Here is a 14722-nt window from a genome sequence, read left to right as displayed (position 1 = left end):
ATTTTGATTTTTTGATAACAAGCGACAATGGCACTCAATTCGTGAGTGCTGTAATGCAACAAGTTGTATACTGTTTCAATATTAAACATTGTTTCACGCCTCTGTACCATCCAGAGAGCAATCCAGTTGAACGCCGTAATCGAGAGCTGAAAACACAATTAGCCATAATGATTAACTCGGCTAGCCATAATAATTGGTCGGAACTGTTACCTGCAATACGGTTTGCAAAGAATACCAGTAAAAACTGCTCAACCAGCTATACACCTGCGTACTTGACATTTGGCCGTGAGTTAAGAGCGCCACACGATAACTAGGTTGACTTTCGTTAAATGCTGGTATCGGAAAACATAATTCCAGAGATCACTCCGACTCTCATAAACCTGGCCGATAATCTGTTGAAAGCTAAAGAGATACAGGAGCAGAGAGAAGAAGCACGGAAAATAAATACGGACAAGCATAGACGTACACATACCAATTACAAACCTGGCGATCTGGTCCTTGTCGCTTCGCATCCTATAAGCAGGGCATCGCAAGGCATTACCGCTAAGTTTGCACCACGTCGAGACGGACCGTACACGATTCTTAAACAACACGGCCCAGCATCCTATCAAGTGGCTGCGCCTTCTGCACCTGACAACCCAGTAGGCGTATATCACGCATCAGCGTTAACTCACTTTCATGCATACGAAGGAGAAGATGTAACAACCTTGCCGGAACCCATTCAACCCCTTAGAAAAAGAGGACGTCCGAGGAAGCAAGCCACTGCAAACTCCACACAACAACCCAAAGGACACAGACGCAAGTAAAAACTTATTTCTTCAGTCCCTTTCGTCGAGACGACTTCGGGGCCTGAGGGGGAGAAGATGTAACAAAATCACAAAACAGGCAACGACTCATATTAGTTCCGTCACGCACCGCTAGATGGCATTGGCGTCGAACTAGCAAATTCTGTATCGCAGTGTTAAGATTTTCCCTCGCGGAATGACTACTGCGAACATGAATGTAATCCAACTTACTACGCATCTAGCTCTGCTTCCTTGTTTGGAACTCCTCTTTAGATCGTTACCGTTGAACCTACTGCACTGTGCTACGCTTCTAGCGCTGATTAGACATGGGGAACAGCGTTACATTTCTATCGCCGTGACTGTCGTTCCGGTTCCAAAAAAATCACAGTGGTAAATCGTCGTGATTTTGTCACGACTGTTACTTCCGTGACCTTGTTACTTACATCACGATATACGGTTTTAACCAGCGGCTTCTTTCTAATACTTATAGCCGTTTTTTATACAATGATTTAAGTTTTTACTCCCTTTGTAATAAGTTTCAATTCCATTCAAAAAGTTGATTTTGTATTTAATGTAATTTTGTTTGTTACTTATTTAATGCCAATCTTTGGATTGTTAAAAATAGCAATAAAGTGTAATGTAATTATATTTCTAGTAGAATACACAAAGTAGATTATACATAAATATAAAATACCAACTCTTCCTATAATAAAACAAATATACAAAAATATTTTACTTTGTTCATAAACAGGTTTACAATATCTGCTGCATATTTTTTTCATCCGCGCTTTCTAGTAGTAATAAGCACCTACGACCCTTGTGAGTGAGCAAAGAAAGTCATCCTATTTCATTCACTCCCATTGCCGAAACTACCACGAGTGGCGCGCTCAGTCACCACGGAACGGAGATCGCGAATTGTATCAAATACGCATGTCGTGATGTCAGTGACGGGGATAGCTATTGGAACGGAGGAACACCTATGTGACTTTGGAACGTCGTTCCTTCGGAACGAGTCACGGTGATTCTGTTTGACGGGGGATCATCGTGATTTTTTCATCGTGACGTTATTTATCACCCACCTCTAGCGCTGATTCCTTATTGGAACTGCGCTTTAGAACGTAACAGTTGTTAGTTGTTGCACCCTGAGCCGCTTCCTAATTGGAACGTGCGTACGGGTCCCCGGCTACGTGCCGATTAGGGGGAGTCCTTTCCCACTGTACCGCCGACGTTGTATATGTTGTGAAATAAAACCACCATATTTTAAAAACCTGGTTTCCCTCTGTCACCCCAATAAGAACACACTACATAATTAATTTGATTGAATGTCACAATTTTTCACCACCTTGATACTCAATTATATTTTGTGAAATTGCTCCATTACTTTGTTATCAATATTAATGCAAAGATCGAACGCTTAGAAAAAATTCCTTCGATCCGGTTTATTCGAGCCAACGTCTTATAGCAAACCGTGGCAGACGCTATGCCAACTAAGCCACAGAACGAACCAACGGACCTTCCGAATTTTTCTGTGCTTGTTGTAGATTTTTGGTTTGATTTTTTAATGATGTTTTTGCCGTAGCGAGCGCCATCTGTGAGAAATCTATTTCTTCACTAAGCTAGGTCTATAAACCCAGCCAACAATCCATAAATATTTCAATTTACAGTAATACTATTATTATGTTGAACTAAAACAATAAAGGTAAGGGATCGTGTTTTTGCTTATTTTTGTGCGTGAGTTTATTAAGAAATACGACAATTAAAAATAGGTACGTTTTTTGTAATGTGTGAAGAATAAATACACTTTCATATGACCACATAATCCTTATCCACAAATTAAACCTTATGTCACACTCTTTAAAGTTGATATTAACAATAATAAAAAGCGTATTTAATTATTTTTGACAGGGAGGTTAAAAATTAATTTTTATGTTTCTAACTTCCAAAATTACGGACTCTCATACAAAATTTCATATAAAAAGACGGTTTTATACGTTTTTTTATACCAAGTCCAAATAATTTTTTTTCAACTTTGGCAAAAATAATTTTATCTCTTTGACTTTATGGGATGAATGAGGAAAATTCGTTGCTTACATCATAAAAGGAAGCTATTACTCAAAATTACGTATTTTTAGCTAAAAACATGAAATACTCGGAAATAATACAAGTATACATTTTAGGGCGTACTCTTTTGTACTACATGTACAAAAGATATTGCTATAAATCGAATTTATATGTAGGCATAATTAGTTGTTGACGTTGTCAACATAAACTCCATTTTTTTACAGAAGGCGTCGTTGTTCCATTTTACCATATTCGCCGAGTTCTATGGCTTATTTTATTATGTTACTTATTTTTGTTGAATAAACTATTGAAATCGTTCAATGATTTTTGCTAGTAGCTTTTACAATTAACTTCATTAATACTATTAGATATTGTGGTTTTAATCATCAAATAGGCGATGGTAGTTAATTCATATTGGCAGCGGTTCTTATTCTATACATTTCGTACTGTTTTTTATGATACCAAGGAACTGAACGAAGAATTTATGCGCCTTGTGGTATACGACACCTCTGTCCATAACAGTTGCAATCGTCGCCCGGTAAATAAGAGAGAGAAAATAGGAGAGTTGTAAAATTTCACATATGCACAATTTCTTTCATGTGGTTGACATTATTTTTAAGACTTCCAAGTGATAAAATTACATAGGACGTTTGATCACATGTTGCTTTATTATGCCAAGGATTCATAACAAATTAATCTGTTGTAACTTATTCTATTTCAGTAAAAAGTAACGCTATGATTGTTGCATGGGGATACTTCGTAATTGCTAATGTCGAATGTTGATCGGAGTAGAAGTTATATTTGTTTTAAACAACAACAAAAGTACCAGTACATTTGATAATAAACAAATTTGTCTCAATTAACTTTACGTCTGCTTTCAATTGTTTTCAGATAAATAAGTTTGTTTTCATTAAATTTTTATTGAATTGATATTCTGATATTTTTTGTGAAATTACTCCTTTCTAAATTACTCCTTATTACTTGAAAGACCAAGTGCAAAGACACGACGCAAGCACATAGAAAAATTCGTGAGGTCCGTTGGTTCGTTCCGTGGCTTAGTTGGTATAGCGTCTGGCACGGTATGCAAGAAGACGTCGGTTCGAATCCGACCGGATCGAAGGAATTTTTTCTGAGTGTTTTTTCTGAGTGTTCGATCTTTGTATTAATAATTATAAAGTTTGTTTTCGATAAATTATCATGTAACTCTGGTTACTACACGAACATTCTGATAAATAATTTTCATGCTAACTTTATCTGCATACTTAAAATGTGAAAATAGAAGTTTCCATAGGCAAGTTATCTAATATATTGTTTTTGTTTGGTACAAAACTTAATCAAATTAAAACTTTATTTTACGTTACTGCAACGATTATTGACAAGCGGCGAAGACGAATTTCTTTTGGAGGATGGGTGTTGTTTTAGACCAATCATTCATGATCGTATTGTAAATCAAGCAACGACAGTTCGTTAAACTGCAATGATATGAGGGTCAAATCGAAATCATCTGAAGTTGGAAGGGATCAACTAAGGGTCAATACTTGATCATCAGTTGTTCAGCAATAAATTGATATGAGCAGTAACGATAGGCCACCTGGGTCGGTTACAATTACAATAACCTTTGTTCATTAAAAAAAAAACTTAATGTGTTTATCTGTATGTACGTGCCTCATAACTACGTGTTTATCAAATATAAACTTGTTAAAAGTGTAAATATTTTCAAGTAAAGGAACTTGACATGCGAATTATTTACGCCATATATAAAATATACAATTAAAATGGATTGCCTGACCTTTTCAGGATTTACAGTTTATTTATTATAACACAACGCGAACACACTCATAGCGCACTAGGGCAACCCTGTATCACGGGTGCCATGGACACACATATAGGCAACCACAAATTACACCCAAACTCACGAGAGAAATAAATGTAGGCGATACAAATATTTCTCCCGGCCCGCGAATCGAACCGTGGACCTCTGCGTGGCAGTCCGGTATGGCAACCTTATTAATACAAAGATCGAACACTAAGAAAAAAATTCTTCGATCCCGCTGGATTCGAACTAACGTCTTCCAGCAAATCGTGCCAGATGCTATGCCAACTAAGCCACGGAACGAACTAGCGGACCTTACTTATTTTTTCTATGTGCTTGTTGCAAATCTTTGTTTTTTATTTTTACGACTTTTTTGTCGTAGTGCCTGTAAGAATATGTAAGAAATCTTTTTTTTTAATCAGCCAGGTACCAGCAGCTGACAACGCGCCCACGAAACGAAGTCTCCTGTTGCTTGATTGTCTAGTCGCTAAAGTCCAGGATGCTGACGTCTTTTGCGACAGCATTAGCAAAGTAATTTATAAGGCAAACTTAGCGTACCAAATATGTATGTAGTATAAGAGATTAGCATATAAGCGTTTTGGTTATTACTATAAGTTTACATTGTGTCTTTAATAAATAAATAAATTCAAAAAAATAAATATGTCGTTATAGTAATTTTAATTTTTAAGTTTGTTGAATGTCTCGATGTTTGACCACCGTGATAATCAATTATTTTTGTGAAATTGCTCCAGTAGTTTGTTACAATTGTTAATACAAAGATCGAACACTAAGGAGAAATTCCCTCGAACCGGCTGGATTCACGGCACGGTTTGCTGAAAGACGTTGACTCGAATCTAGCCGCAGTGAAGGAATTTTTTCTTACTCTTCGATCTATGTATTAATAATTATAATAAACTATTGAAGCAATTTCATAAAAATAATTGAATATCATGGTGATCAAGCATAGAGGCCATTTCTACAATATTTTTTTATGAAAATAAATGATAGGACGAAAAAGTGCGCCTGATGGTCAGTGACACGTCTATCCATAACAGTTGTAGTGCTGCTCAGAGCTTTCAATTGCAAAAAATCTGAGGGGCACTGCGCCTGTAATACTAGAACATGAGTTGACAAGTACAATGTGCCTGTAATTTCACCAGCACCTTTTAAAGCCGGAACGCAGTAATGTTCATATTACCACTTGGTGGCAGATATTGGTAAGGTGGTAGTACTTCCCTGGATGATCTCTGAACCGAAAAGCTCATGGTAAATTTCAAATTAAATCTCGCACATAAATTCCAAGAAAATCAAAGGTGCGAATCCGGATTCGAGCCCACGACGTCTGCTTGAGAGGCGGTACGTCAAACCATTAGGCTACCACGCCTTATCAACAACGTATAGTTTTGTTTTCTACTAATTTTTATTCTTTAATTAAGAAATCTAGTCTTATTAAAACGAAATTTAATATAGGTCTTAAGCAGCATATGCTTTGGAAAAATATCTAAGGAATAAAGAATACTTAATTTCTCATATATGGCGCTACGGCTAAAAGTCGTTAAAAACCAAACCCAAGGACAGGACAACAAACACTGAGAAAAATTCGTGAGGTCCCAGCGGACCGTTCCGTGGCTTAGTTGGTATAACGTCTGGCACGGTATGCTAGGAGACGTCGGTTCGAATCCGGCCGGATTTAAGGAATTTTTTCGGAGTCTTCGATCTTTGTATTAATAATTATAATAAAGAATACTCTTTAATATTTTTTTTTATTTTCAGCATCCTGTAATGATCTAATGGAGTTCATTAATTCAAAACCAGACTCAGATCAAGTTATTTGTGATTTTAATTATATTTCATTTTCATATTCAATGAAATTGAAATCACATACTTTATAATAAAGTGTAATATTTATAATAAGTTAAGTTTTATTTATGACGACTTAATATTTGTGCTATGTTTTTCACGGAAGTGAGCCGAATTTATACCTATAATTGAGGCTATCTGAACAAAAGTGGTGTAGCCTACTTTTTTTCTACAATTTTTTATATTTGTATGCTATTTTCGTGTATAAAAAATATTTCATAAATTATACCGTTTTTGCGCTCATAGCCTTATCAACTATATGTGGTGAAATCCATTTTTTTATTGTGCAACTGGAATATTTTTGAGAAAAGTTGACTTTGTAGTCGGTACTAGTGGATACATAGTATGTATAAGACAATGCATTTATATTTTAACAGTACTTTATTTTATTAATATTTTTCAATTATTCAATAAAAAATATTACATAAGTAATGAAAAAAATAGTTTTTTTCCACAAGTTACGTCAATCGCAATTATATCACAAGAATTTCGGAAATTACTCATTTTCACGCACCACCTGAACTAATATCCGTTGAAATTTATTACGTTTAGGTGTACAATGAAGGCAAACCGTACATTACACACGGAAGACATTACATTAAAGTTGTGCAAGAGTCGCTAGATGACTGTAGTTCACTACCAAAGTCGACCTAGTCGTCCAGTCAGATTTGAAGGGTAAGAAGGGCTCTGGGGAAATTACAGGGATTTGTCAACTTGTGTCTGAGGGTACCGGGCGCAGTGCAGTGTCCTTCAGATGCCTTGCAATTTAAAGCTCTGAGCGGCACTGCAACTGTTATGGGCAGGCAGGTCGCTTACTAGCAGGCGCACGACTTGTTCGTACTGTTACTTGGTCATTGGTATCATAAAAATAAAAAGATTAATTGTTCCTCCATCTGGTTATCACTATATACTTAAAACCATAAGTAATATGATAAGTACACTAAGAAAATAACAATAAAAAAAAAATAATAACATACCTATGTAAAACACAGATAAACCAAGTACTTCAGCGATTAAATTATGTTGAAAAATCTATCTTCAATAACTCAGGACAGGAAAACAGTCTTAAAAGATATATTTTCTCGTCAATATTGGCAGCTTACACAGAATCACTTACACAGTTCACAGAATAATTAATTGACGTCACCCAATTGTTTTTCTAGAAGACAGTCCTGAATCCCGACGCGTTTAGTTCTATCGAGTAATTAAATATTGGAAATTATACTTGTAGCACGTGCATTTATAAACGTATCTATGAGTTGTTCGATGGGTGCCGTAGTTGTGTCATGGTTGTGATTTGTGACTCACTTACGGGAAATGTTAGTGTAATGTAGAAATTTCTAAAAAACGTCAACGCCATTTAGCGGTTTGCGATGTAACTAAGTAGTTTGTACGTTACAGTGAGAGTAATAAATAACCATTACAAAATAATAACTTAAAAATTACTTTTAATAAAGCGACCTGCCTGAGTGAAGTAATAGATTTCTCACAGATGGCACTACAGCAAAAAATTCTTTAAAAAATCAAAACCAAAGATCAAGCCCAAAGAAACTGTAAGGTCCAATGGTTTGTTCCGTGTCTAAATCCGTGTCTATAGCATCTAGCACGGTTTGCTGAAAGACCCAAGTTCAAATTCAGCCGGATCGAAGGAATTATTTCTTAGTGAATTTCATAGGATCGTCCCAATAATTACATCTCGAGAAACGATAATGCACACACTTTGTGAGGAATTGATTGCAAGCAAACTGCAAATAATTTTACTTCTGCGCTGAAATATCTATTTCACTCTGGTAATTAGTTATTATTTCTTCTTTGAGAACAAATTAGCTAAATCAAAATAACAAATCAGAAAGTTGTCTAGGTGTGGTGGAAGTACTATTTTTGGTGATCGGTAGTATCGATAGAAAGTAACGAAATGAGCATTTTTTATTTCTTAATTTCGTTTATTTAGTTTAGGAATGTTTATATCTGTTAATATAAAATTGTGCATAAACTAAATAACATCAAAATGCCTATTACAAATCTTCAAATTCAAATATCAAAATTACAAAACATAAATTTTAATTATCTAACTTACATTTTTTAAGTCTTTCACAAAATAATATACAAAAAAAAATCAGTTGCATATATCCAACACTTCTCCATTTTCAGGCATACACATTCACACGCACACTATTGAACGTAACTACAATTATTGTTGATAGATATTGCAGTTGTACTTGTTTTATTTTGACGGGAATACGTTCGTGCTTTCATTTTTCGATTTTGCTCAGATTCTTTTTAGTTCCTTGTGAACTTGTATTCCAAAACAGTTCCTCCATTCATAGCACAAGAATCATTACCTTACGTTCAAATGAACCAAATTTGAACTTAAATTCATGCATGGCAATTTTTAGCTGAAATTTATAACATTAATTGAGTCTTGACAGCATTTCGGTACAATATAAATAATCTAATTCTGCACCTAGACCAAGATCACTACTATGTTTGCAAAACAATGACAATTAGCGACTTTAATTAAACACGATAATATCAGAATAGTTTGTAACCGCGATCCGTTTCGAACGACTTCCGCATTTTCAGGGGAAAAAAGTCAGAAGCCAACGACCTAGTGAGATCTAATATTAAAAAAGTTCAGTGTTACAAGTGCCTTTTAAAAGTTTAAATATACATTGATGTTTATGCTACCTGATGCCTAAAGAATTGGGTGATTATACAAGCAATGAATACAGTACATTTGATGAGAGGCAGGAATGATATGCGTTTGCAGGGGGAATCAAAGCGCGGTTTATTGACATGTGAGGTAACAGTATGCAACAATGTTGCATGGAAATAGAGCTGTGCCATAGCGGTTAAAGAAGTTCTTTTCTAGCACCTTCTTAGTAACAAAAATGTTAGACTCGTAATTTTCCTTGGAAGAAATCTTGTGGGCAGTGTTTCGCTATGTTAGATAATATTAGATTACACTACGTTTTATGGCGATCGTCAGCTCACGAAGCCTATAGTATATAGATTTTAACATAGAGATCTCATTTTGAAATGCAATCTAGAACATGTACTACGTAGGTATTATATTATATGACTTAGGTCTCGAAAATTCTGTACGTTTAATTTTAGAACTCTATCGAGATCAACGATATACCCAAGGTCAACGATCTAAAAGCCTACATTTTTCGACTATTTAAAGGTTAACGTACGATGAATAGGTAGCAGTAGTTTCTTTTCGTGATTCAAAGCATTGCTTTGCGTCGTCCATTTTTTAAATGGAGTTAAGAAAGCAATAAGACCTTATAACTCTACATCACGGGTGGCTTTCATAGAAAATATCCCTTGAAAATACGAAGTAAAAATATAAGAATGTGTTGGCAAAGCGTAATAAATCAAAATATTGTATATCATACTACATGTCATTTTTAGTGTACGTGTAATTCGTTAGCCAAATAAATTTCACTGGTTATATAAAAAAATAATGACGCTCTACGAGTAATATATGTACCTATTATAACGCATAAACATACTATTTACGTACGATACTTTACGCAATAGTGTTAGTGAACAGACTACAAGGCAAAATAAAATAATTCATTAAGTATACTTTATATTACAAACAATAAAATATATACCACGAAATTCCTACTTTATGTTACATGTACGGTATTCCCATGTTTGTACAGCTTGTATGTTATTTAAAGTAATTTTATTAAGGAAAAGATAATCAATTAATAACGCACTGTAGTAGGATTTTTCCGTGACTTTGTTGAGGTTTCCCAATTTAAGAAACCATTAAATTCAAGACTGGCTATTCCGAACATTACCATTATAATAGATTTTTTTACTCATAGTAAAATACATACCCTTTCTTTAAGGCTAGGAGCAAGTTGAGCTACAAAGGAAGTGTGGTTAAAAATCTAATTTTATTTTTAAACAAAGAACACGAATAACAAAACCACCATATCAGAGTCGAAAACTTCTTGTCAACGTTAATTAGTCTTATTGTCTAGTTTCTATACTTCTACCATGAGTTTACATTGTCGATAGTCGCTAACGGCTCGTCCACTATTTGATAATTGTATATGGCTAATTGTGCAGCACTCCTAGCAGTCATAATACCGAACTGACACTTTCTAATCAAAATACTGTGTACCTGCTATCGGCACTAAAATCATGGTAGAGGTACTGATATTATTTATTATTTTGCTTCTGCATGAAAAACGTTCTCGTCTATCTCTTTTTAGCATCTAGTGATTAAAATCACATCGGAAACGAGAACAAACACATATTCACTCATTTCTTTTGTTAAATGATAAATCATCTGCTTGTATTATTGCGCGACCTATTTAAACAGACAATCGCTAACAGATTTCATGGTTTTAACTTAAAAGTTCTTTGTTAGTTACCACAGACATATCTAGATATATGTCTATGTTAGTTACTGTAAAAATACAGTAAATTAGTTACGGTAATGAGCTGGACCATCGTCCTTGACTTCTATGTATTAATAGGTATGTGACGAGTTGTTTTATAAAAGAAAATAAATTAACTGAAATTTTCAAATACATTGAAGGACACATCTTGTTATATTTAATAATGATAATTTACTTAACTTTAACCATAATTACATTTGAAGACTTTATCTAGTTATTATTTGATTTGCAAATTATATTTAATGACAATCAAAAGCTAATGTATGGTAAAAATATATTTATGCCTAAATTTGGAGGAAAAGTAATAGTATTATTATATATAAGAGATGTATTATAGTTATACTGCTTTTCCCCCCAACGTTGTTTGCGTATAATGTAGCGTAATAGTTTATTACTTTTAAAATAAGTGTTCTACTACAATAAATCGTTCAAGTTCACAAGGTATGTACATGATGTGTACGGTGACGAGTATATTATCGTGAAATATAGAATAATATTTCAAGTTATAATACATTATATAAAAGAATGCTTCATGATAACATACGAGAATATTTATTTAATAAAAATTGCCACCGAATTAGGTAGAGATAGATATAATGAGATATGCTTTCATATGTGTAATATCATTCAGATAGATGTAGTCTAACCTGATGAAGTGTTTTGATTTTAATGTAATATGTAAACTGAAAGTTATTTATACGAACCTCTGTACGTACCGTACTAGAATAAAGAAATATGAAAATAGAAATCACAGGTGTTATGAAATCCAACTGTTATGGATTTCGTTTTAATAATTTACAAGTTCAATTGATAAAAATTACAATGAAAACTTACCCAATTCTAATTTAGGCAGCTTCATCTTGAGTTCATTCTTTATCAGTTGTTTCGGTTATTACGAGCGGCCAGGGCGTGCTTATTTTGCAATTATTCTTTAGATTTACAGATGACGATAAGGTTAGTTGCAACACGAGCGAATGTTGTATGTTTTGGTGAAGAGGTGTAGGTACCACTAGTGCGCATGTGTCGCGGTCGTCGCCGCCTAGGCCGCGAGGAACAACTCTGCCGCGCTGCGTTAGGCAAGCTGCGCGTCAATACCGCCTCAATGCCGGGATTACAATTCATTCATCCGCCAAGTCCCAGTTCCGCATCGCTTGGGACTCCCCAATAAACAATCAAACACAGCATCGCAACACCCTATACGAATACATTCAAACCAATATGACGATTAATAGACACATATAACTCTTAACACGAACAAATGTGTTCTTAATTTAAGACAATTGACTAGGCCGCGAATAGGAAAACAATACGCGTCGATTGACCGACAACCATAATTTAAATTTATATCAATATTTATAGTCTAATGTGAAGGACGAATCGATACAGATAATTAATTATTAACCCCTAGCAAGGAACTCACCGTTACGGCCAAAGTAAAGCGAAATAATTGCACCCAAGTAACATATGATTAACTCAAAGACAGGCATTGCTACAATAACACTGCACGCACTGCACTGCAGCAAACGATCGAAGTATACCAAACACAAAACTTAATGTATAAACGTTGTTCATAATTTGAACTGTTTTATTACTACTAACTAAATCGACATGGAAATTGAAATCTTCGTTGAACTTGAAATGTGCGCAAATTATTAGCTGAATTATATTAACATTAAGATTAAATATTTAACTTACCTGCGTCAACAGTCTTCACAGGAACTAACACCACGTGCTTGCACATTTTTTAATTTATTATGCTCACGTCGAAATATTATGCGAGATAGTATTTGGTTTACGCGGTACGAAATTAAAGTTACGGTTTAATTTGTTTATTTATTATTGAGTGGACGTGTAGTTGTGCGCCGGGCATAGTGCCGACTGCAGGAAGCATGGCACCACTATTCGCAGTCATGCGACACGGCCGCACCGCTTGCGGCAGCGGCCGGGCGCTGTGTACACCTGACGACAGCTGACTACCTCTACCGTGTCGCTTGTGACAATTAGTAATGGATTTCACACACAATACACTGTCGACCCATTGCAAAAAAATCCTTTTGTGCCTCTTATCGAACGAGTAATGAACAATGTTTCCTCAAATATCAACTACAATCTTAAAAACACAATTGAACCGTTGATCGTTCTTGAATTAGACTTACGGCTTAAACAATTTTCAGTTAATACATGAAATACATTAAATACTTGGCATATTTTATAGAAAGTTAGATTTTGTCTCTAGCAATAGACATATTGTAATTTGTTATGTAGATGAATTTATAAATACTTTTACCAACTTCAATATTTCGTCGATACTGATTTAAATTTTATAAATTAATGTTAGAAAGATTTGAACGATATGAATTTCTAAAAGTATTTGTGTATATGAGTAACCGTGTTTGAACAATAATACAAACAATAAAATATTTACTACATTTTAATATCGAGATTCGCGACAGTTATTGGATTACAATAATTTATGATGATATGTAGGTACTAATAACAAACAAAAATTATCTCGTGATAATTATTTCAGTAAATTTTGTGATATTATGAGTACAATACGTAAAGGTGATCGATTACAAGATTGGTATTTTATCATCCTTTTTAAGAGCATGCTCTTGTCAGTGTAACCCTCCTCCATTCCTAAAATGTGTGGACTGGTTTTATAGGTAATAACGAATTTATGAAGGTTATAATTGAAGGGAAAATAGAAGGAAAGAGAAGGAGAGGAAGATCAAGAATAGAAATCACAAAAATTAATAATTCTTTATAATAATAATTATTATTATAAAGATTATTCTTTATTGCACACAGAAAAGACTTATGAAACACAAGTTACAAAAGACATATACAAAGGTGAGCTTATCTCTAGAAGAGATCTCTTCTAGCCAATTGCGGGACTAATTTTTGTACATACGCCAGCACGTCAAGCTACACATTGAGGTATCTTGTTCCGTTGCAATAGAGGCGATTTTCGAACAAAAATGTGTCGTCTGATGTGCCGTTGTTCTTCGTTGTTCGACTTCACCACAAGAAGATCCTTATTAGTAGCTTTAATGACAGATATGGTATTAGTTACATCAAAGTGTCTATAAATTTGCAAGTCATCTGCATATAAGTGGAACGGAGGAGAAATTAGTTTTGTGAGTTCATTTATGAACAGCGAGAAGAAAAGAGGTGAAAGTACACCACCTTGAGGCACCCTTGAAGTCAAAGGAGACCATTCAGAACAAGTGTCATCATTCTTGATCCTTTGAAGGCAATTGCGGAGGTAGTCTGAAAACCAAGCGATTGCAGCAGGGGAGAAGTTAAGACAGCAAAGAATGGCAAGAAGGATGTCTGTCGACAGAGTTGAAAGCACTGCTGAAGTCCAGTAACACAATAATAGTAAACAATTCGTTATCCATGGCGTGACGTTGAGTAAGGCAGTTACTGTGCTATGACCAGGACGAAAACCGGATGGATACGAACTTATAAGATCATAACGAGAGACAAATGAGAAAAGTTGTTTATGAATAGTGCTTTCAAGGACCTTGGGCAGGAATGGTAGGCTGGAGATAGGACGAAATTGGGAGAAAGCCGTGGGAGTAGCGGATTTGGGATGGCAACGACATGGGCTAATTTCCAGTCGCTAGGAAAGACGCCAGTTGCCAGTGAACAATGCAAAATGTGTGTGATGATTGATGCAACGTCATCCAGGATAGATATCTATATCAAAATCGGGAATATTTATCGAGTTCTTAGGTTTTCGCGATTGTTACACATAGGAAATGAAACTATTT

The 14722-nt window shown here is 34.9% G+C and overlaps 1 protein-coding gene across 2 annotated transcripts in view; it reads right to left on the bottom strand.

The window, feature by feature from the left end:
* The window catches only part of LOC113230357 (protein rolling stone-like), a 38625-nt gene extending 25738 nt beyond the window's left edge, over positions 1 to 12887 (bottom strand). The window contains exon 1 of one of the 2 annotated variants that reach the window (XM_026464254.1): positions 12639 to 12887. In XM_026464254.1, coding sequence (XP_026320039.1) covers positions 12639 to 12684 — 46 coding nt within the window. In that variant the 5' untranslated portion in view covers positions 12685 to 12887. Of the gene's footprint in view, positions 1 to 11777; positions 11854 to 12638 lie in introns of those variants that run through there. The other variant, XM_026464255.1, reaches the window with a different exon arrangement.
* Positions 12888 to 14722: the final 1835 nt, after the last annotated feature.

The sequence above is a fragment of the Hyposmocoma kahamanoa genome, unplaced genomic scaffold, assembly GCF_003589595.1.
Source record: "Hyposmocoma kahamanoa isolate Upper Pololo Valley unplaced genomic scaffold, ASM358959v1 63, whole genome shotgun sequence".
In the NCBI taxonomy this organism is placed as follows: Eukaryota; Metazoa; Arthropoda; class Insecta; order Lepidoptera; family Cosmopterigidae; genus Hyposmocoma; species Hyposmocoma kahamanoa.
The sequence above is the reverse complement of the archived record's forward strand: the minus strand, read 5'-3'. Positions and strand labels throughout refer to the sequence as shown.